The sequence below is a fragment of the Columba livia genome, chromosome Z, assembly GCF_036013475.1.
Source record: "Columba livia isolate bColLiv1 breed racing homer chromosome Z, bColLiv1.pat.W.v2, whole genome shotgun sequence".
Taxonomy (NCBI): Eukaryota; Metazoa; Chordata; class Aves; order Columbiformes; family Columbidae; genus Columba; species Columba livia.
Window position 1 is genome coordinate 37,637,132 of NC_088642.1, and position 24,600 is coordinate 37,661,731.

General features: G+C 39.5%; 2 protein-coding genes across 6 annotated transcripts in view; one reads left to right on the forward strand and one right to left on the reverse strand.

The window, feature by feature from the left end:
* Positions 1-9,343, reverse strand: part of MAN2A1 (mannosidase alpha class 2A member 1) — a 112,245-nt gene extending 102,902 nt beyond the window's left edge. The window contains exon 1 of one of the 2 annotated variants that reach the window (XM_065046649.1): positions 8,697-9,343. In XM_065046649.1, coding sequence (XP_064902721.1) covers positions 8,697-8,831 — 135 coding nt within the window. In that variant the 5' untranslated portion in view covers positions 8,832-9,343. Of the gene's footprint in view, positions 1-8,211; positions 8,372-8,696 lie in introns of those variants that run through there. The other variant, XM_065046650.1, reaches the window with a different exon arrangement.
* A 56-nt stretch (positions 9,344-9,399) lies between these two features.
* The window catches only part of PJA2 (praja ring finger ubiquitin ligase 2), a 124,366-nt gene continuing 109,165 nt past the window's right edge, over positions 9,400-24,600 (forward strand). For 3 of the 4 annotated variants that reach the window (XM_065046665.1, XM_065046658.1, XM_065046657.1), the window contains exons 1-2: positions 9,400-9,760; positions 16,377-16,466. The gene's annotated coding sequence lies outside the window, so the exon portion shown is untranslated. The remainder of the gene's footprint in view (positions 9,761-16,376; positions 16,467-24,600) is intronic. The other variant, XM_065046659.1, reaches the window with a different exon arrangement.

Here is a 24,600-nt window from a genome sequence, read left to right on the forward strand (position 1 = left end):
GGTAGGCAGACAACTAACACTGCTGAACTTCAAATGTCAAGGCCAAACAGCACAAAACAGTAAAGTTACTCTAAAACTGCGTCATCTTATTGATTGCTAGTAACAGATAGTGGTTTGCTAGTAAAACAGGGGCATTAAATAGATCTAATCAAAAAAATAAAACACACAGGTCTCCTCCATTACTAAAAACACACCTTAGTAGTATTTTGTTTTAAAATAAGTTTGAAAATTTTCCACACATTTAGGAGAGAGTGGGGGTGATTTTTTTGATCTGAGCAGAGAGGCACCAATTTTACTGTAACCAATTCTCTCCGAAATTTCGTAATCTACATGGCTTTGTAGATACTGGATAGCAAAATGTGCCTAGGTGTACAATTCATAAGTGTCAGCAGACCTCCTCCCAACTTTACAGCACCAAGCCTGCTCAGAAAAGATTCAATCCTGACCCAAGACTTTGAGCCCTGCCTTGCTGCACAAGAAACTGGAGGCACACTGCCTGCATAAGTATGCCTTAGCCTCAGTGAACATCATATTAAATGATGCTCTGTTAATCTACATACTTGTTTTAACATAAAGACATGCAATGTAAAGTTATGTGAATCACCTGGCCTATACAACCAGTTAACAAGTTTATAATATCTTTGGTGTAAACTTCTTTCTTTCATTTTTTCTGCCTTTATATATTGATAAGAGTGTGCAAATAAAGATTTTACTAAAAAGCAAGAAAGGCAACCCTGCTGTTAAGCCGTGGCAAAACAAATATTTCTACAAGAAGTGATATGTACCAACAAATCCAACAGTACTGAAAGTACAGCTGCATTAGTAGAATGGTATCACATGAGCAGCGCAACTGTTTACCATCCCCACAGTTACACAGGGTTGGACTTAATCAACAAAATCTTCCCATGTATAGCACAGACCAGCCCACTCTCCTCCCTTTTGGAACAGAAACTGTCCCTACCTGACAGCTTCACTGAGCAACTTGCTGCTACCACCACATGAACCAGCTACATGAATAGTTCCTTATGCTTCAGTCAGTCTGAACCCTTCAGCAGTTTTCATGCCCCAAATACTCCAAAGCAGTCTGTTTTCCCACAGCTCTCTGCTTGTCCTTCTCTGTTTGCTTCTGACACCAGTCTGATCCATAGCAAGGACTCTCTCCAGAAAGGAGCACACTGCCACACAGCACGAGGAGGGAAGTCCAGTAAAACAACGAAAGATAAAGCTGCTTTATTCTGGGGAAGTGGAGTGTGGACAGTTTCTTCTATGTAGACATTGTACATTGCAGAAAGAATATTGGTTGTAACTTTCATTTCCTCAGCGAACATCCACTGCTACTCTAAATGCAGTCACTTTTAACAGGCCACTAATGATCATTTCATCAGGAATAAGACTCAACTAATTGAACTGAGAGTATGACAGGCCCACAGATGAGGAAATTAATGTAAACAGGCAGACAGAGAAATCCACATTAGAGACCTCTGAGGTTAGGTCAGCTGGAACTTGATTATTTGTATCCAGGCTCAGCCAGCAACCACGAAGTGCCTGGTTCAAAACCAGCCAAAGCCCGTTCATTCTCCTTTTCACCCACATGAACAAGCAGGAGACCACAAAGGAGCTGGCAGTGTCCTGCATAAGAGTCTCTGGTGCACGAATGAGCTGTGGTGAAGAAAGCAGAGGACCACAACGAACAGACTCCTCTGAGGGATGTTGAATTCAAGTCAAGATCGTCGCCTAAACAGATTCACTGAAGTAAGCGGTGAGGAAATTGGATTCAAAGTCTTACTTTCCGGCAGAACTGAATGTCAGTCATCTTAATTTTCTGCACTAGTCTCGTCAATAAGTCCTTCCAAGTTCATCTTCACAAATCATACACTAACTTCACCAAAATCTTGATGTAAACCTCTGATAAGATGCCAGCATACCAAGATGGTAAGACCAGAAAGCATTTTCTGTTCAGTGCTAGAGCACTGTATGTGAACTGAACATAATAAATGTACAACTAAATAGTCACCTCCTGTACAGAAAAAGCAAGCAGCTAAAAGTTAAAAATGCAACCTGATGCAGCATCAAAGCTTAATATTCAAACACAGTTTCAGCATGTATTCACATTGCAAGGTAGGACATGGAATAAAAAACGAACATACATGCATCAGTTAAAAGAACAAGCCAAGATTTAACGTCTTTATTCATCTGAGAATGCTTATATGCATTTGTGATTATGAAAATTACATAAGTAACCTTGTTAGTGATTTCCTACCTTCAAAAAACCATTCAAAACAAACTCACTTTACAAAGACACTGGAATTCTTCTGAATTAACTGAGCTACGGAACTATAGTCTGTTCTCTTAAAAAATGGGAAAGTTCTACTCCAAAGATGCAGCAGCCCGACAAATAGATTCTAAGAAGCTGATGGACTTCCACATACTGTTTTACTAGAGGCAGCAATAACAGGAATGTTTAGTGTACTATTATGCTAGACTCAAGTTTCATGTAACTTACAGAGATAAAAATAAGGCATGCTGTTAGGGACTGATGTGAAACCATAATCAGTGATCTGAAGGCATGGAGAATTAAAGTGAGATGGAAACAAATCTAGAAATATTCCCTGTTTAAAGTCAATTAATCTGAAAAATGTTCGCTACTGCTCTGTCTAATATGTTTCAGGTTCATTTCCTTTTTGATTCTCCTCCCTCTTCTATACTGAATCTTTATTTAAATGGCTAACAGAACAACACTGAAGTTCAGCTTACATAGCATTAAGAGTATGAGCATTTTAGTCATGTTTATTTGGACAAGTGAAAACTTAGTAAAATTATGTGTAAGACAAAGAAAACATCAAGAAAGAGCAAACTAGGAAACTTTCTCCATTTAGTTTATGCAGTTTAAATTAGGCATGAACTCTAGGTAGCAGAAATACTCATTTATAGGTGGGTGTTACTACCTTGCTGAAATATATACTTTGCTCAATATTTTGCACCAGATTTAAAGACTGTAACTGAAGGAGGCTACTATCATCTGCTTGACTGCTGCTTAGCCAAAATTTTACAGAAAATGTGCACGCAATGAAGACACATACACTCCGTGAAAATCAGGAAGTATGAAGAACTGTTACTGGCCTGTAACTATGTTCACACAGGTGGCACCTCCTCCTTTGCAACATACTATAAATTCAGCAGAAGAAATCCTACATTTTCATTATTTCTAAACAAGATCATTCCTGTGACAATCAAAGGCTTTCAGACTGTGAACTTACTAAGTGTTGTTATTAGGGTTTTGTTTGGTTGGTTATTAAATAAGCCAACATGTTTCAAATCCAGGAAAACCATGGTTCTTTCCGTGAATTTCTTCACTCAACATCCAGTCTTCTCTGATCTCAAACTCATAAGAATGCTAATAAGTCACTGTGCCTACAGTTTTGTAACATGCAGTAGTCAGAAAATGACAACTTCAAAATTATGTACAACCTTAATTGCCACTGTTCACATTTTAGAGTAAAACAAACATTTCCTAAATACCTGATCATGCTGCTTCCAATATTTTTGCATACAGAAGTCTCATTCCTTGTTACACAACAAAGTTCTGAAAGTTCCCAAACAAACTCATAAAAATACATTAATAATTAAGAACATGCAGCAACAAAATGTGTATATTTGTTGTCCAGGTAAGCCACTGATTTCAGCTCCTTCACTACAGCAAAGCACTGAGCGAAACTCTAGGTGGAAAAGGCATTTACACTGTGTTAGGAGCTATTTCAAAACATTAAGTGTACAGACTCGTCAACACTGCAGAGAGCTGAGGTTTGAATGCACAGAACTGGGACATAGTAACTACCATTTTGAGCTGATACACAGCAGTTCAACCACCTAATCGAGACTCAGGGCTGACTGCAGGTAGTGCTTCCTTGTGGTAGCGGAAGTACTACCTCAACAGTGCTCCAAAGTAAAGTTCACAACGTGCCTTTGATCAACACACTGATTCAGAGAACTGCTAGTGTTTTTGCCATGTATTTGGTCCCAATTTTCTACTTCTATCTGCACAGAAGTAATTGATACACTGTGTAGATGTCTTGAAAGCATGAATCCAGAACAGAAACTTCAGCAGTACCACCAACAGCCACGTCACTTAATACTTTACTGGAAGGACACTGGAAACAAAAAAAAAGAAGCATGCTGCTTTTAAAGGAACTGTACTTGATTACCTCTATTCAATGCAATGTAAGTAGTGAGCCCACAAAAGCAGTTAACACAGAAGAATATCTGAGTAAGCTTTAAACAGGCAGGGCTGGAGAAGAAAACACAGTGGGTGGGAAGAGAGAGATCTTATTCAAAGAACAGTTGTTCAGAAAAAATAGAACAGTAAGGATGGAAGTTGCTATGTGTTCATCCTTAGCCTTTTAATACAGTTTGAAGGAAAGGCCAAAGATAAAGAGGGGCAAACACTTGGTGCTGTTCCAGTTATCAACCAGAACCGTGGCAGACTTGAGTTTTAAAAATGTATTTCCAGAAATAACCTTGCACAAGTGGAGAGTTATGTCCCATAGAAGCCAAAGCAGGCTGTGTGAAAGTGGTTAGAGGAAAATGGTGGTGTCCAAAGCATCACCTATCCAGTAGTAACAGAGGATGCTGCATTGTATTGCTTCTTGGCCTTGCTCAGGTATAAAATTAACTTAAAATGAACTTTCATGTAAAGACTACACAAAGGCCACATATTTCTGAAGCAATATACTCTTACAAATGAATCCTTGACTTTTTTTTTTTAATTGGATTTTTGATGTGTGCCATGTATGCTTAGGTGTGAATCTAGCAAAATTTAGAATTAAAATAAATATTCCACAAGCTTCTGCAAATGAACGGCTTTTATGGATCTGTTCTAAGTCAAGGTAAAGTTAGTTGAGAAAACAAGCCATGTTAGGTTAATGATTTTTTTTTTTCAATTTGGGTCCAAAACACAGAATAGATTAATATAGGCTTATCAGTATTTTGTATTCATCTGTATAAAGTAGCACACGTTCTTCAAGATAAGCTGCTTATGGACTTTATCCACTTTAGACTTGATTTGAATGTAGTTTTCATTTAGTAGTTCTCAATTTAGCTCACAAATCACTTGCACCTGACACTCACTCCACAAGAAATTTCATGGGACTAACCACCATTCTGAACCTCTCTCCACTGGAGTCACACAAGATTTTTCAGAGAATTCTGTGTTACTACAGACAAAAACAACATACTCAACCATTCTTCCACTATATTCTGCTAGAAGACTCTTACACAACAATCTATACCGACAACTGCTACAATAACGATCTAAAAACGCACCTAAGGCTATTTTTCCACCTTGAGCTCACCTCTGTGCAATGTTCTAGCATTGTTCATAGCCTGAGAGAAGACACTAGGACACATCGTATCTTGACGCAGGAGCATCCTATGGCTAGGAATGGGCTCAGACAGATATACAGAACTAGTGATATGGCCTTCATAAGAACAATACAGATCTGACAACCAGGCAGGTTCCAAAAAGATATATGCAGGAATTACAGAGGAGAGGCCAAAAAGTCTTGATCTCCATGTATTATAGGTACCTAATCTTCCCCAAATTAACAGGGACTTACGCACTATGGCAACACGCAGACCTTTTGATATTACAATTTAAATGCACCACCAATGGTGACAAGGCTATAAATCACTTTAGCTCAAGTTCTATTACAGTTGCCACCTTACTATGGATAGGTGTGAATAACATTCACTGCAAAATTGACTACTGATGCCAGCTTTTCCAAAGCCAACACCTATAAGGACACAATGTCAGCACTGCATTCCCAAGCCTGACCACAGGTGCCGTTTAGCATAGCAGTGAAAGGCATTTACATGAACTTGGTTAGAAAGTACGTAAAGGCACCTGTCTGTGAATATTCACCCATCCTAGGAAATCTTGTCCAAATTTTTTTTCTGCAAGATATTTCTGTTGGCAACCTTGAACAACTACCTAAAGTCTCAAACTGGAAAGCAAGCTCCAGAAGGAAAACTCTTAACCGGACTCGCAGATAAGCCTGAAAGAAGACAGGTTCACAAGACTGAGTCTTTCTGGAAGAAAAACGTGGAGCAACAATCTAAACGTTTATTTTACTACTGCTACTAGGTATCACAACACTTTAGGTGAATGCAGACTAACAGGCACTGCCAGCTGAAAAATTCCAATTCTAATCCTGGCAGAAAATACATATGAAGCCTAGATAAATATTCACAAGCTAAACAGAGCACCGCTTCCAGAGGTACCCTCTTCTCTCCTCTGAGCTTAGTGTAATCCACGTATGTCAGAAAGAAGAAACTAATCAATATGCAACTTCTAAGACACAGAAGGTGGCCCACGTTGTTACCAGAACTGCACAGAGAAGCGGCAAGACTGAAAAATTAGTACATTGTCAGAAAAGAAAGAGGTATGAAGTGAATCAATCCAATAACTTCTGAAAAAAAAATCAATTCCTTTTTCTAAGAAAAAAACATTTTGACCTTTGTCATCAGGAAAGAGACTGTCTTTTTAAATATTCAAACAAACCATTTACTGCTGCCATAGCTTTTCAGAATCAACAACAGTTTGAAGTTTTCACATCTGCAGATAGTTTCACTTAGAGTACACTGAGTTCTGGCAATACTGCACTAACACAAACAACTTTCTGTCAGATGAGGTAGGACTAAAGCTGATCCTTTAAAATATTTTTGGTGGCTTCTAGTCCATTCTACATCTTTTGCATTTACTTTAAACTGACGTTATAGGGCTTTGAAAGCATTTGTTATGTATTAGAGGTTTCCCAGTTTTAATAAAGTGAAAAATTTCTGCCCTATGGGCAGCAAAAGGAAATTACGAGATCACATCAACTTCATCTGTAACTTTCTCAAACGAGAAAGAAGTAAGAAAGGAAAAGGTAACTCTCCAAAAGGAACAAAACAATGATGGGCCTAGGATTTTTCAGTGAGAGTCAGTAGCCTCTGAGAAATTCAGATATGGAAAAGGTAAAAAGAGTGAACGCTGACAAGACAGTTCTAGAAAACCGAGGGGAGAGAAGAGGATGGAAAGAGAAATGTTGGTCTCTAGCTGACTAGATCACACAGAATGAAGAGATGTAACAACAGATTAAGGTACTAAGGCCTTAGTCAAATGAGATAGCCACAATATACCGCAGACTAGCATTACACTGTAGGACACAGACAGGATTTCAACCGCAAGGCACTGACAATGGAAGACCAAACAGCTATAATAAATCTTCCCTATTTACTCATGTATTTCAAACCAAAACCTAACATGAAAAAAACAACATCAACAACCAAAAAAAAAGAGACCACCCATACACAAGCTTTCTTGTTCTGTACTTCACCTGGATTAAACTCAACTCATGCTATTAAGGCACATGAAGTGATTTCCTCATTTAAGATACTGACAATATCAACAAAGTGGCACTTGTACTTCACTGTTACAAGTGTCACACACAGCATTAATCTCTGGCTGGAATTACATATTGAACAGGCACAGATGTTGTAGCCAGCTTTGTTTTGCTTTCTTCTCCTAAACTGCTTCCCCTTTCTCTTAGTTCCTGCAAAAAAAAAAAAAAAGTGGCTGACCTCTGAACTCTAGCGGGAAGGAATTAACACAGAACAGATCTGAACTCTTTCTTCACATTTAAATCAAGGTTTTTGTCTTTACCGTTAACAAAATGGTATCAACTACTATCTTTACATTAAATGAAAAATTAGTGATTGTATCAGCAAGATAATTAATTTTTAAATAAGCCTTTTGACTTATTCTGCTCACTTGAAGCCTCACTGCTGTACTAAAAAACACATCCTTTTGTTTTATTACCTAAAAAGTAAGTACAGTGTACATAAATAAGCTATAACTTTACTTTGTATAATTTTTTAGTCTACTACTACAAGAAAACAAAGCTATTTATACACAGCAGTATTCTGCCATTCTGCACAGCATACCATAGGCTCCCTGAAATACCTTTTTCTTCTCATAGTTAAACATTCCTTAATAGAGCACTACCACGATACACAGCTTTTAAATTTCTCTCCCACACAGACAACACAGGAAAGTGAGGAACTGAAGAACTGCTTCCTTTAGCCATGCCGAGCAGTTAGGTATGAACTAGCTCCTAAGCAAGGCTTAGCAAAAAGAAAAGCAGTAACCTAAAGTCAACACTTCTCCAAACCTACCTGTTGATGCTATAGCTGAGGTCTACCCTCGACTTCTCTGCTTCCCCTGTGCGTCCCCACACGTCCTCAGCATGGATTTCCACAGTGCAGAGTAAGGTTTGCATTCCCCCTTCCGCTGCCGAGCTGGGCGGCGGGCTGCTGAAACCGCAGCGCAGCCCCCAGCCCGTCCCGCCCGGTGCGAGCGCCCAACGAGCCTCCCCTCCGCGCCGCCCCCGGCCCAGCGGGTGGGCTGCGCTCGCCTCCCCCCAGCAGCCCCGAGCCCCGGGCCGGGCCAGCAGCAGCGCCGCCCAGAGGCGGCACCGCTCGGCCCCCCCCACAACGGCCCGGCAGCCGCGGCACCACGCCACCGCCCCTCGGCGCTCCGACAGCCCCCGCGGGGAGAGGGGAGGGGGCTCCGTGACGGCACGGCCGTCCGCCCCTCCACGTTCGCCCCGGCGGCCCAGGAGCTCGCACACCCGCCGCGCCCCGGCCGCCGCCCCACTCACCTTGGGGAAGGTGCCCTCCCGCCTGGGGCTTTTCGGGTGGTCGAAGTGGCCGCGGTCCAGCATCAGGTAGAGAGAGAAGATCACCACGCAGAAGACCGCGCTGCCGAACACCGTGAACTGCCGGCTCAGCTTCATTTCCGCGGCCGCCCGGCCGGCCGCGCCGCTGCGCTCCTCCCGCCGCGCCGGCGCTCCCGGGCCCCGCTCGCCGCCCCGCGATCGGAGGGGAAAGTTTTCCCGCCGCGGCCGGTAGCGAGGACCCCAGGTGCCGCCGCCTGCGGCGTGGGGAAGCCCCAAGTCTTCTCCGGAGAAGTGCGAGAAGTTGCCCCCGCACTGCGCCGGGGTAGAGGGCTCCGCCGAGACCCTGCCTCCGCGGCGAGAGGCGAGCCGAGAGTTTCCGGGAGCAGATCGGGTTCCCGGGCAGACGAGCGCCCAGCGGGGAAGTGGCGGCGGCAGCGCTGCGGAGCCGACCCCGTGCCGTCCCTTCCTCCTCCTCCGGCCGTCTCACCAGCCGCTCCGCTCCTTCTCGCTGCCGGTAAGCGGCGCCTGAGTCCGGCACCTCTTCCCGCTCCCGGCGGACAGAGCGCTGCCGCCGCCGAGACACCGCGGGCCGCCGCGCACACGCTCCGCGCCCGAGAAGCCCCCGCCTGCCAGCGCCGACCCCGCCGCTGCCGGAGCGCGGCGCTCCGCCCCCGCGCGCCCAGGCGGGTGGGCGGTGTCGCGCGCGTGTCACGGGCGCGGTACCGCCCCCACCGGCCCGCACCGCCCCAGCGCCGCGGGGCTGAGCGCGCGGCTGCCGTTGGGGTTGGCGCCGCCCCCGGGCGCCGGGAGGAGCCGCGGCCGCCGCCGCTTCCTCTCACCCGCGGGGTCGCTGTGCTGCGGGGAACCCCCGCTCCCCTCCGCCCGGTGAGGCGGGCCCGGCCACGAGGTGTCTTGCACCGGTCGGCGCGGCGACGGATGCCCCGCGGCAGCAGCTCGGAGGCGCCCCGTCGCGGCTTCCCCGCGCCCGCCGGCGCTGCGTCAGCGTGTGGTGCGTTGCAGCCTCCGCCGGGGGAAGCGAGGAAGCTGTAAGGGAGAACGAGAGGGCTGTCTTGGGCCTCAGCCGCCCTTACTGGGCCGCTGCTGAGCGGGGAAAGGCGGCCGGGGAGAGGGGGGTGGAGTGTGGGGTGCCGTGTGACACCGAACGAGCTCCAGTATCCCCACCTTGTTCGGCAAAGACCCGTCACACCTTTCCGTACGAGTCCTATTGCTGCACCAACAGCATTGTACACGTTTGCCGGCCACTGTCAAGCCTCAAAGCTTGAGCCAGGCTTTTCTACGTCTAAGTAGCAAGCTTCATGAAGAGCACTGCATGTGCTCGTAGAAATGAGACACAGCCTTAAGGCTGGTCATGGGCCTGCCATTCAGATTGCCACACTGCTCCATTACAGCATTTAGCTCCTTCTAGTTTTCATAGATTTAATCTGCTCAGGTTTGAAAATGTTCGTGCCTAGTACCTGTGTACTATCTATCTATCTATCTATCTTGGGGAGGTACCTACTTAAGATGTATTTGTTGCCATTAAGAACTAAACACATGCTGAAAACATCTTTTACTGCTCTGTGTGTGTTCTTCTTAAGGACTGTCGCTGAGATACACCCCTATGACTTGAAGTCAGGATGTGTGTGTTAGCATCACTACTTCCTTTTTCCATGAAAAATGTGGGGGCTAGTGTAGGAATGGAAAAGTGGCTGAGAAGCGGGGAAAGCGATTAGCAAGAGGTAAAGCAGCTTAGGGGAAAGAATGGCAGTGGAGGGGCACGACATTCAGTGTCAGGCAAAACAGAGGAAACATGCAGATAGATCTTGTACAGAATCTGGAATAAAACCCAGGAGTTTTGAGGCCTGACATTACTATGCTGTTCTGTGCACCCCAGAGAGAGAGCAGAAGAGAGCGAGAAATTGGAAGACCCCACTCTTAAATCTGGAGCATGACAGTAATGGGATGGAATACTCTCAATCAGTCTGGATGTCTGCCCCATCCATGCCTCCCTTCATTGATGCCTCACACCTGTGGGCAGAGCACTCAGAACATCCTTGGCTCTCAGACCGGAGCAATTGAAAATATTAGCTCTGTGCTGGGGTGTTATCTGCTTATTCTCAGACTAAGTCTAAATGATGAGCATGGTAGCTATGAAAAAGAAAGGTTTCTAACTGCACAAAGAAAATTAACCCATTTTCAGTCAAAACAGCACAAAAATGTAATCCATTAGTTGTTCGAGAGTACCTTGATTGAGTCAGAATTATTACACCATTTTCTGTTTCTTTCTCCCTTCCTGTTCACTCTCACCTTCCACTTCCCCTTCCCTTTTCTGTTCCCCTTTCCTTTCTAGTTTCCCTTCCCATTCCTCATCCCTTTTCCCTTTTTTAAACCAACAAGGCCTCACATTCCTGCCAGGCTATTTTTATTTGATGTTTTCTGAATGTCAGATCAATCACTTCTATTTAAATACAAATGAAAAACCAAGCAGGAGACAGTTTAGCAGTGCCTCATTGCCTACTATTAGTATCATATAGCAGTACTTGCCAGATCTTGCCAGACTGCAAAAATCAATAGACTTTCAAAGCCGTCAGTTCATTCTTCTCTAAAATATTAGTAACTCATAAAGGAAGATAAGGCATTGCTTTCACCTTCATTTAATTTCTTTGCTTCGTTTTGGTATATAACTTTTAAATACTGTGTTTGATCCCTTGATTAGATCAAGAACCAGAATTGTGTGGATTTTAAGTAAATCATTAGTGTGTGTATATATGAAGAGACAGATGTTTAAACACTGATGGGTTTAGAATGACTGCTTTGGCCTAGTGTAGTTCTTGAAACACTATATAACAGAGTGGACCATCAGGCAATTAACAAAGCCTCTTGTATATTCTGAAGTGAATTGCTGCTGAAATTTGATTTTTGTAAGGTCCTTGTATATCCGTGGTTTTCTTTTATTCCCTTACATGCAGAATTAGCCTCCAGTTGCTCTTAGAGTGCATAGTTTTAAATGTATGTTCACCGTTTCTGTCTGTATTTAACAATATATTATTTAGAGAGGAAAAAGTAACGTGGTACATCTTTGTTAAAATTGGAATACTGAAACAGTATCTATGCAGAAAGTTAATGAAGAGGCTGAAAATCAATTACTTCTGTTATCCTAATAGGCAAACTCAGTCATTATATTAATCTGTTATAGATTGCACCGAACTGCAAAAGCATAAAATAAAACAATGCTAAATGCATATCCATTAAAATTTGCGACTCTTCTCTCAAATCCATGGAAGGCTTTTTGTTTGTCTACAAACAACAGTGCTAACTATTCTTACAGGTCAAATTAGAACTATATGATCCCTATCACAAAGTGCTGTCTGACACTCTTTTTCCAAACTTTTTCATAAACCATATGTCTTAACCTGTATAAAGGACATTTGCCCTTGAGCACTGAGTTTGTTTTTCCTAATGAATGGGCAGTTTGCCCACTAACTCTAAAAAAGCCCTTTTCTGCCGGAGAACCTTGAACTGAGCAGTCCTGCCTTAATCATAGATGGGCTGAGTTGAAACAGATGGATTCTAGGAGACAGGTAGCTTCACAACAAATGTCGATTTAATGAACATGGCATGACAAAAATCAAAAAGTTACCTTCAAAGACTGGAAAACAAGCCATGACGAGACATATGTCATTAAATCTGGCTGAATGTGTGTAAACCCACATGAAAGCTTACTGAAGTTCTTATATAATAATGTGCCACTCTGTAACAAGGAACAGTCAAATCAAAATTTTAAATAACAAAAAAAAAAATTATTGTAGGACAATCCTGTTCACTCATGATGAATCTAGTCATTACACAAAATGTCTGCATTTCTACAAAGCAATATAATGCCACCTTTCTTTGTTGAATACTACTGGATATCTTTCTTATTTTTGTACTCAGTCATGTATTTAATTATCCAGATATTCTCTAAAAAATAGACAAAATTAATAATGTGTCTGCTATACATATATTCATTAAAATAAAAGGTGATTTTTTTCAGTATTCAACACAAAGCAAAGATGGAACACAAGAGGGAGAAGTTTTTATTGTAAACAATGCAGCACTGGCTTTAAAAGTAGAGGATAGGCTGAGCTAAAGAAAGAAAATCTGAACATTGTAGAAGAGAAGTTTTGGGGCTCTCTCCCTCTCCCAGCATCATTCAGTTGATTAGAATGATAGTGATCAGAACTATTATGTAATACTAGGTTTACTTTAAAAAAAAAAAAAAAAAAAAAGTTTTGTCAGTTTACTACACCTCCAGGTATCCCAAATGTACTAAATAACACCTCCTGAAAGCATAACAGGAAGGCAGTATTTACTGAAAGAATATAGTGTTATCCTGATTGTTTTCTAAATTATCCACAACTGGGAAACCATTCTGGGAACTGCAGATCTTAAGTAAAACATTGTTTAAAGGGTGCTAATGGGTGGAGATAAAGTTCTGTGTTAGCAACATCAAAGCAAAGAGCGATGTCTCAAATATGTTGTAGGAAGTCACACAGAAGTACCAGTTTAGATTTTAAATTAACTAATAATTAATGAATATTAAAAAGCAAACAGTAACAAAACTGTTCATCATAGCAGCAAATGTTATACTTGTGAAAAAGGCCAGTTACAAGTGAAAAATTAGTACTATCTGCTTCAGAAATTGTTTTATCATTTTAAATCTAGTAACAAATAAACATAAACCAACCTTGTTGTGTGTTTTGCTGTGATATATTTGTTTAAAATATAATCCTGACTATCTGATTTAGCCTCTAAAGTACAAAAAGTGGGTCAAATATCAGTCATCTGTATTCATTTAAAGATTAAATGTATTAGAGACATGTTTCATTCTTTTTGAACTTTTGCCTGGGGTAAAAAACTAGTTATTATGGAACCTCAGTAATGCTCTTATACATGTTTTGAATCCACAAGTTTTGAACCATATGCAATAAGAAAGAAGCTGATCATATCCACGACTCTCTCTCACATTATACAGTAGTTGCCTGAGTAGCCAGGATGGTCCAGAAGTGCATTTAGTAGTGAATATTTTGCCATACTTTGGAGAGATGCCTTAGAGTGTATGTGTGTATATGGAAATGTGTTATTTTGTGGCCCACCTTGATAGAAAATAATTTCATTTCTACGGAAGTTCTAGATCCTTATTTGAAGAGATAGTTCACTCTAACTTCAAATGCAAACAGCTCTAAGAATATGTCAGATGTTTCTAATGTTTGGTATACAAACTAATTACATCACAGCATATATTTATGAATTTACTTTTCTTGGAATAATGTTGACAATGTGGAACAAAATTTGCATATGTCTATTGTTGCTTGCTGCCTATGGAAAATAAAGCTTCAAAACTGCAGGAACAATACATGGTGTGTTTTCACATTATATTCCAGTTCTTATTTTTTCCTTTGATCTCTTTTCAATTCAGCTGGAAAGTACATCATGAAAATAATATTACAAATCAACTTCACCTTTTGAGAGATCCCTTTTTCTCTTGGTTGATGCAGTTGACTATAGGCAAAAAGGTTGTGAAAATCTGTCTATAATCTGTAAGGTTCTGTAAAAAGTAACCAAAATATTGTGTAGGCAGCCCAACTGTGAAAAGCCTATTCATTATTTAAAGAACACAAACCAAAAATGGACAAAAAGTAACAAACATCACAAGAGTACACATTTCACTAGTTACCTTTCTTCAGAGCAAGCTAATCCTTTTTTGCCCTTTAAATTTCTGTAAAAAAAACTGAAATAGCTACCTTTTATGCTGCCCTCTCATGTATTTCACAAATGTACTACAGATTAATTCTAACTGAACAAAGCTAGCAATATCACGCTGACCAAAGGGATGGACAGCCTGCTTCCACCTGCCCTGGCACCCCCAGCAGAACGGGAGTGCTTTTTACAGTCCCTGGTTGCTCTTCCTGGCTCTTTGTCATTGAAGGAGATAGTGGCAGCCATAACATTGCTTAGATGGTTGAAATCTCAACAGAAACCTTTGAGGTAAATGCGTGTGTGCGTTTGCATAAAGCAGTGGACATTTAAAGAAAAATAATGCAGAAAAAAAATAGCATTTACAATATGAGGGTATTGTTAAATATTGGAAAAGAGAAGAAATATAGTACCTTGCGACTTCCTCCCACCAGCCTGGTTTTGTGTTTAGACTGACTTGCCACATATCCAACCTTGACAGCAAGGAGACAGACAGCCTGCCAAGGGGCATTGGGCAGCAATACCCCCGTGAGAGAACTCTGTAGGATGTTGAAGTGTTAACTTTTTTTTTTTTTAAGGAGTTTTTTACATGCTGTAATGTATTGTAACAGGCTTATATGACTCTTGCACTACATGACCTACATTGTTGGCACAATATTTTGTTGCATTATTTTGCTACTTCCTGATTCAAAAAGAAAAACAAATAAAAGTTTTAGCACTATTTGTACATTTCTAGTGAGGATCACACCACTTCAGTGGGGGAAAATGCATGAAGGAAGAATTTTGTAACATGGTATCCTATAATTACAAAGTTACAATATTTTAGAGTTTTAGCTTGAAAGTAAAAAGGGGAAGGAAGGAAGGGAGGAAGGAGGAAAAGAAGGAGGTAAGGAAGGAAGGAAGGAAGGAAGGAAGGAAGGAGAGGCTGTTCTGTTGGCAGCAGAACAAGTAACACTTGATTTCCTATAATTTTGCTGCTGCCTCTTTGATTTGCTGTAATTTAATAAAGGACAAGCACCATTTTCTGCAGTGGTGGTATATATTAGACCTAGGAAACCGTATGTGTTTAAATAGGTGTTAAGCCACCTGAAACTTCTCCATCAGAAGGCCGTTAGTCAGATGTCCATGTTCTGATTCCCCTTTTTTATTAGTTCTGTAAGACAATAATATAGAATCATAGAATAGTTATCCGTGTTATTGTTCTTCTGTAAAATTTGATTGATATTTGGGAGTGCTTTTAAAAGTTATAGAAGAGAGGGGACATATTAGCCTTCTCATTACAGAATTTTATTTTTCCTTATTAAGTAAGGAACAGTGCTGAGATTTTTGATAAAATATTGTTCTCCATCATGTAAAGATTTAATAGTAAGTGTAGTGACCTCCACCACCACAGCATAGAAGACTGGAAACAAGTCATAATAGAAATGTATGCTATCAAGTACTGCAACTGTCCTCAATCCCAGTAGTCCTCAAACAGCTCATTATCAAATGGCATTAAACAGGAATCACTAAGTGGTTATGATAACATCTTGACATTGTATCTTGGCTTTTCTGTTCCTGATGTTGCATTTCTTCTGTCAATAATTAGTTAGCTCCTTAGCTCTTTCATCTCTTTCTTTCTGCTGTGAGGAAAAATATTTGAATGATGGGAAGGAAATTATCTCCATGTCTCCTATCTGCCAGAGGCAAAGGAAGGGTGTGGGGAGGGGAGTGGGAATTGACTTTTTCTTGAGTAGGGGGTTATAGCATTTTCTTCATGGCATGCTGATGACATGACAAACAATCACATGCTCCATGACCACGCTGCCAATGCCAACAAGATACAAGATTCAATTGACACTTTCTGTGGTGATAACAAGTAATACAGATGTCTGATCTATGTACAGAAATTCACAACATGTCTTTTTATACTTGTATTTGTAACAGCTGGATTTAATTTGCCTGCTCATGCCTACCATCACAGAAGGAAACTGTTCAAGTTGACAAATGCCACTTCATCAAAATCACATGCTGCAGGTATGAATCTTTTCCTTTGTAATTATTAGGACTAAGATCTGCTTTTCAGAAAGGAAATCAGTTTTGAGGAGTTTGTCTTGATATTGTGCTTCATAACTTTGTTTTATTGTGAGAAGGCAATAGCAGAAATTGTGAAGCTTGCTTAAGGTACAGAGAAAATGGAGATGTAAAAGCTTGTCCTTTAGACTGGTGGTAACAACTGAAAAGGAGCATATAAGTATGTATATATAGATCAGGTGTAAGATCTCTACAAAAACTGGGACCTCAACAATAGGTGAGACCACTTAATGACAGAAATCAAAGATGATCAAGTATGGGCTCAGAATTTTCCATGAAGAAAAATAAATTAAGGCATTTTTATTAGGAGCTTGCTTAGTACTTTAATGACAGTATGCTCATACAATAATATGTCTTGTATGGTAATGGTCTTGAGGACTCTGCTCAGTGTAACTGGCAAACAAGACTTCAGATCAGACAGATGCTAGAAAATTTTAGTTGGTGCAGTGATTCTAGTGGTTCATGCCCACTATGCTTTCAGGAAGCCTGAAAAACTCTTGCTGCCCTTCAGATGAAGCTTTTCTTTGATGTGTGTCAACTGGATAAGAAATAATTTAACTATGTGCCAATAGGAAGAGAATGTACCTTCAACAAGTTTTATACCACTTACAAGCTTGAATGAGAATATTTGGGAAGGGATTTATAGTTTGTGATGCAAATGCAGATAACCATTACAAGAGTATTCATACTTATGCTTTTGAACTGTACAGCAAAACCACTGAGGCTGAATCATGAAACTTCACGGAGCATTTTTGTGCTTCCAGTTACACCAAAATTGTGTGTATTACAAACTGTGGCTACTCCTTTGTATTTAATGTGCAACTTAGAGATGCCTTACAAACTAAAAACTCCCATCTCTTTCCCATTGATGAAATTCTTCAATGCCAAGAAAGTGGATGTGTAACTTGATTAATATATATGATAATGTAATTTTCTGACTCATAATGACATCATAAATGATTGACTTTTTTCTCTTCTTATCATGTTTTATTAGATATAAATTACACAGCAGACTATTCACTTATTAATGTATTTCATAATACATAGAATTAGAAACAATCTTGGAATTTAACTTTGGTCTTAACTGCTTGCTCTTTAGGTAGAAAATTGAGTTACATTAGTTCATGTTTTTAGAAACTGCAAAAAATCTGCCACTATTGTTTACTTAATAATATAGCAGTAATCTTCCAGAGGGTGAATTATGGCAATTGCTGAATCTTTTTTAAATTTGGGACTAAAGATAGTGGTGAAGCTGGAATGATAATGAATTAATGATTTTGAAGTTCTTATCACCTAGCAGGAAGAACTTCTCTTTTTATTTTCATCAGAAAAGGGTTGTGTGGATACTGCCTCAAAAAATTTCTTAGATGAGAAAGTGTAGCTTTATTCCAGAATTGCTTTCACAGTTAAGCTAAGGCAGTAAATCTTTGGCTAGATAATATGTTCCTTGACAGAACAATTCTCTTTCCCTGTTTTTTAAGACATCCTGCTGTCTTTTTGTGTATTTTATTTCTACAAGTGCCAATGTTAACCAATACATTAACTGATATTTAAGGACTAGCCTTTCCACATTTACATAATTTTAAAAGAGTGATAATTAAAGTTTACTGAGTCACAGCTCACACAAAGTGGGAAGTCAGGCCTTTAATGGTACAGTTTAAGTTTACCTAAGTTGTCACGAGTGCTAACAGAGTCAGGCTTACTGTTAGCCCCGTTCCTGAATTCACATCACTTGTCTTGTGCTGCAGCATTAGAAATCATGATGGTGCACGGTCAGTGCAATCAGGCAGCCAAAGAAACTGATACCCAAGGAAGTAAAAAATAATTTGTTTTGAGCCAGCTGGGTTCCTCAATACAACTGTCACTTTGATTGCAGAAACACTTGTGCTGGCACAAGTCAGCATAGGTTTATAGTGTTTTAACTGAATATTAAACAAGACCTTTAATTATAATGCAGTTTAACTGGCAGACAAAGATACATTTATTTACAGTTTTAACCCAGAGATGCAGTGATCAGAATTTTGGCTGTGTCTGGATTGTGTGTAAAAGTTAAACATGCAAGACTGAAATTCTTTACTGGATCCTGGTTTTGTTTGGTTACCAGTGACTAATGAAAAGCTATCAATAATTCTGTTCTTCTGTTGTTTCCTGTCTCTGCAGAGCTAAGATACTCTCTAGGCAGGTTAAGCCTTTTGCGGCAACTTTTCCAGGGCCAAAATAAAAACACCAATGTAAATTTTCAATTCAAACTGTCATATGGGATGAACACAGTATTACCTTTCTGAACTTTTATTATTTCTTTGAAAGAAATACAATATATTGGAAAGCATCCACAATACATTGAAGGAAGCTGAGTATCACACTGGAGAACAGAATTTTTCTGATTACACTGTTTTTTTGCATTTGTGCAGTTTAGAAATCATCTGCCTACCTATCAGAAAGTAGAGAACATAGTGAAACTAAGCGAAACTAGATAGTCTATAGTAAAATAGCTTGAGTTATGGAATTAATTAATCAAAACATTTGAAAACCACACAGAATTCTAACAGCAGAAATAGAAACAGATTATTTCTCTTTTCACCTAGCAGCTGAAAGGGCAGTTCCTAACCTTTACCCTAGGCCAGGTATCTGAAAAGAGATGTACAATATTTGTTTTGAAACTATCCAATTTGCAATGAAAAGGCAAACTCTGAGAAATCTTAGGAAAAACTTCTCTTTTCAGAATGATCTGTTTATAAAAGAGTAAAATTCTGAAATTATATTACTGCTACCTGTTGTCAGGGGCTAGATAAAACATTAACAGAATTGGGTGCATGGAACAGTCACCTTTAATTTGTTGATTGAAGTAAGCTATTAAACTCTTTCTATTAAAAAGAAACAGCTGAACAATAGTAACAGAAAAGAACACAGCCTCAAGTAGCATTTGTAAGTCTATGCAGAGCCTCATGCTGCCTTACTTAGGATCCTTTTAGTACAGAAATGAATAAACAGACACCAAAATATTAGTCTTTCTTCAAAGGAAGAAAAAAAAAAACAATTATAAAACCTTTGAGCCAGATTTGACTACAGGTGGAATAGAGCTGTGACAAAAGCAATTTTCAATTGATTACTCTCAAGTTCTGAAAAATGGTTGTACATTCCTTGTGAATAAATGGAAGTTAGTAGATTCCATCATCTTCTCTGCTTGATTTCTTTTTCATAATGGAAGGCTTTGATGTGATTCAAAACCTAGAGAAATAAAGCAGAGGTCATGTTACTCTTGTACTATTTTCTAACTGAAACATTATTTTTCATTTAAGAACCATTCAGGGACAGATCTGGTTTTAGTCTTGTAAAATAAATTATTCTTCAGTTACACAAAGAATTTCACATGCATCTAGAAATATTTAAATATATCTATTTGTAAGTGTTAGCATCTAGAAATATTTAAATATATCTATTTGTAAATGTTAGCAAAGATAAGATATAGAAAAAGAATGTACACTGCAATAACTGGCAATTAGAAAGCTGTACATTTGGATATAGTTTAGAACAGCTTTACAGTTTTTTTTTTTAATGTTGATAATGAGAAGTGTAGCAGAAGGGAGATATTTTAGGTAATATCAACAAGTTGAAAAATGAAATCTGAATAGATAAGATTCAGTAGTTATTAGTTATTCAGTAGTTATTTAAAATAATTATTCTATAATTACTATGTGTTTTTTTTCTGCATGACAATAAGTCTGGACCCATTTTTGCTCAGTAAGACTAAATGTCATGATTATGTTGCATTTCTGCACTGAATTATTTAAAATGTGTAATCTTACAGTTTGTCTGTGGTTAAAACCAAACTAATGAAACAAACTATTTACCCATCACAGTTGGCACACTTGGTTGGAGTCTCAGCAGAATTAAAGACTATGTAATCCAAATCATATTTCCTAGTGTTACCGTTGGCCTGGTCATTGCTACAAATATTTATCAATGATACTTGGCTTCTTTTAGCACAATCTGTCTCTATGCACACAGTTCTCTACATAATTCTTGTGCATTGACCAGTGAATATAAACCCTTTCTTCAAACTAAATAAGAGTTCTGTTAGTATATTTGCATTTATGCAGTGCCTAAGCAGACAAAGAATGATATCACAGCTTAAAGAGTTCTCACCAAGCAAGCTGACAATACAGCTATTCCCACAGCAGAAACTTCACTGGTCCAGTGTTTTAATTCTGCTTCATAGGGCAAAGAGTGATTGAAAGCCTGTCTGTCAAATCTGAGCACTGCTTTCTGGGAAAGATGCCTGCTCCACCTCACTTTTCTTCTGTTATGTGCTTTACAAAAAATCTTCTATTTCCTTAAAATATTGCTATGCACATATTGTATCAGCAACAGTATGGACTTTTTGTTGAAATGTGGGGCAGAGAAGCCCAGAGGTAGTGCAGAATACGGTCTATGCCAGCTGAAGAAAAATTAAATGCGCCAGATTTACCGTGAATAAGGAGCAAAAATACCATCCTGAATATTCCTGTTGACATATACTATTTTAGTTATTCATCAATGAGATGTTAAATTGGAACCCTATTACCTTCCTATTATTAATAGCAGACAGTGATCTGATCTGCACTGAGAGATGTCCTTAAAATGGTGCCTGTGAGAGAGAATCTTAAAGCTGTAAATGCAAATGATGTTGAGAGTAAGAGTTAAATGTTTGGAAACCTCTCTGGATACAGTGAAAAAAGGAATTTGAGTAGATGTCATTCAGAAGTGGTCGTTTCATGAATATAGACAGCTTATTTTCTCCAAAATAGTTTCTCCACCTTCTTCTCAAAACGATAGCTCTATGCACTTTCTTGTTTGAACTTGGACATTTATTTTCATTATAACATGGTGCTTTCTAGGAGTCAAAAATAAGACGTATTTTGCAGAGATGTGTGCTAAGTAGTTATGTTATGTTACACTGTAAAGCAGAGTAGGAAAGACTGATCTTTAGTACTCAAAGAGATCTTGCATCTTACAGCTCAAAAGACTGAAGTGTCAAGAGTGCACTATTGATCAAAATATCAGCAGGCTTACAGCACAGCAGCCACTTGACAATACATAAAAAAATGACTTCTGTCCAGGTAATGTAAAACCCTTCATCGGGTTTTCAGTCTTCCTGGAGGCATACCTAGAATCTCACTCTGGCAGAAAATAATAACTACTATGAATAAACTTACTGTCAGTTGCAATTATGCGCTGCCTGGACTGTTAAATGGCAGACAGCATTCTGGCAGAAGCCAGTCTCCTACATCTTGCTAACCTGACCAGATTGTGTAACAAATGAAGGCTGGTCATTAAACCTAAACGACTGGTAGGTAATCATGCTAGTTCTACTGTTACTGCATAACTCAGTGTGCTGCTTTGCACCAGGACCATACGTGCAGCAGCCCCTGTTTGGGCTCTCAGCTGACCAGTCATGACTGCTGCACAGATCTGCCTTCAGCTTTTGCAGTACTCGACTGGCAGGATTACTGGCAGCTGAACTGGGTGCTGGGCATGCTACTGCCTTACCTTTGGTTTGCCTTTTACTTCTTGACCTTGGTCTTTTGTGATTATAGTCCTTATTTCTACACCTTCCATTAGCATAGTCAGAGCAATTGCTGTGACAGCCCATGCCTTGGTTATGATCTTGTAACACCGACTGCACATAGTGAGAATCTTGCATATCAATACTTCCACTTTTAAAGTAATATTTTATAGACAATTCCAGATAAAGAAAAAAAAAAGAATACATTTTCTTTGTCCTGAGACAGACACAGATGTCAAAATTTTTCAAAGCAATTATTCCTTTTCGCATTTTATGATTTCATGTTCTGTCAAACCATCCTTTTAATCTTACCTTGGCCATATAGCAAAATATTTACATATCTCAGGTTCTCGAAGTCAGGAGGCAAATTGGACATCTTACCATCAGCCTTCGAGCTAGAATGTCCTCTGGGCCTCACAAATGTTATAAAATGCAATCACGCCAACATAGCATGAGGGATAGTTTCTGTAATAATGCCTGTTCTAGGCATAAGGCATTTTAACCTTTATTCTGTCTTCCAAAGATACATGCTACAAACTATGCTGAGTCAGGTGATAGTTAAATCTTTTACTCTGAAAATGCTGATTGTCTTTCCTGATGCTGTTATTCTGCAAATAAGAAAGTACCTCTCACCCTATCAAATATATATGATATAGCTTCACTGATCAATACAGCATTCATGTTACTAGCAGCAAGACAGGTTAAGAAAGATAAATAGCACTAAAAAAAAAAAAAAGGAAACTGAGGGTTTCCTTGGAATTTTGCTCAGGTATTCTGGCAGATTTTTTGGAGCCGATCTGTACGTTACACTAAGTCTAAAATACAGAGGAAAGAGAACCCACAGGATACTGCATCATATTCTTTCCTGTGAAAAACAACAAGGCCCTCGCCCAAAGGCATAATTATTTTGCCGTAGTCTCTACCAGGGCTTGATGAATCTGGGAAAGGCAGCTAGCTCTGATTACACCCTATCAGAAGAACTATGCTGGCTTCATGGTGTCTGCTGGTAAACCTCCTCAACAGTAGACAAGCATGTCTTAGACTGAAGTGTGTGATCCAAGCAGCACTGGGAAGCGAACCCCTCTGGGAAAAAGAATGTGATTCTTCAATATTATTTCCACTTTTCACCAACATTATAAATAAGTTGACAGAAGAGAAAGGATGTTAGTTAGGATATTGGTAAATTTCCTTCATTTTTTTCATTTGTTTTGTGACATTCATTCTGGGAGTGTGAAGGTTAAATCATACTGTCTCATGAACATAAATGAGGTGAGTTTACCTTGATAAAAATCCTTCTGTTAAAAGCACACTTATTTATCTATTTACCTAATGCCTAAGAAAGTTTCTAACGAGGCATGCATTAGCATAACTATCACTCTAAAAGGTTGGTGTTTTCAATCAGCAAGAGTGTAATTTGAGGAAATTGGTAGAGCGAGAAAGAATGTACCAATATTTAAGGTTTGGAGAGGCTGTAGAAACAGAGGACTGTATAACATTTGCGTGCAGAGACTCACCACAATCCAGCATGCCTTTACCTCCTCTGCAGAATAATGATTCACTATTGATATTATACTTTGGTACCTCTGAATTCTGAAAACTAAGCTGTGCTTCAAAAGGTTGGCAGAAAATGGCACTGTCTTGCATTTCAAACTTTTGGATGTTATACAGATGCACTAACTTTATAACATGATAAAAAATATCTTAGCATGCTGCACTGACCTGTGTTACTTTTGTAGGTATTCTAGCTCGTGCTTAATGAGTTGCCGTTATCTTGCCCATCTGTTTTCATTTTTGTTCAGTTATCAAGTATCATTTACCAAGAGAGTAGAAAATTTAAAAAGGCCCATTCGGTACTTTCTAAATAAGCTGGGCTTAAACAGACTGAGACTTGAAAGAGAAATGTAACCTTCAATCAGATTTAATAGGTCTGAACTAAATAATACAGGTTGCTGCAAGTAGCAGTTTTCAGTTTCAGTGCTTACTTTTTCCCTATTTATGTGCAGATCTCATTCTAAAACTGTGAATTTCAGATTATTTTAAAATAACCTTAGTTAATCCACTCTATATTTTCATAAAAATAATAGCTGAAGTATGAAGTATGCTGAAATAATGCATTAGTCTGAGGCTCTTGTAGTAGAGTCTTCAGTTTATTCACAGAGCTTTTTCATATCCCTTGATACTATTCAGTATCAAATAGTGTTTATCTTGCCTTCTCCCTCAGACATGTCCAGTATTTTTAGGAACATTTCCCAGAAGTTGGATGCCATACTCTATGTTAATAAACTTCTATTATTTTTCCTGGCACAGATTTGGCATATTTCTAGTAATATGCTTTCTAAATAATTCACTGGCATAATTCAATGACTTCCAGGGAATGTTTCCTTTCAGTACTCCAAATGGCACCATAACATTTTGGTATCTGTGCTCTGCACTGTCTTCTGCCCCCCACATTCCTTCAATCATTTTATACCATGCAGACTGTGCTTTAGCAGCTTGGTATTTATAGTCCACTGCAATGAAATCACTTTCACA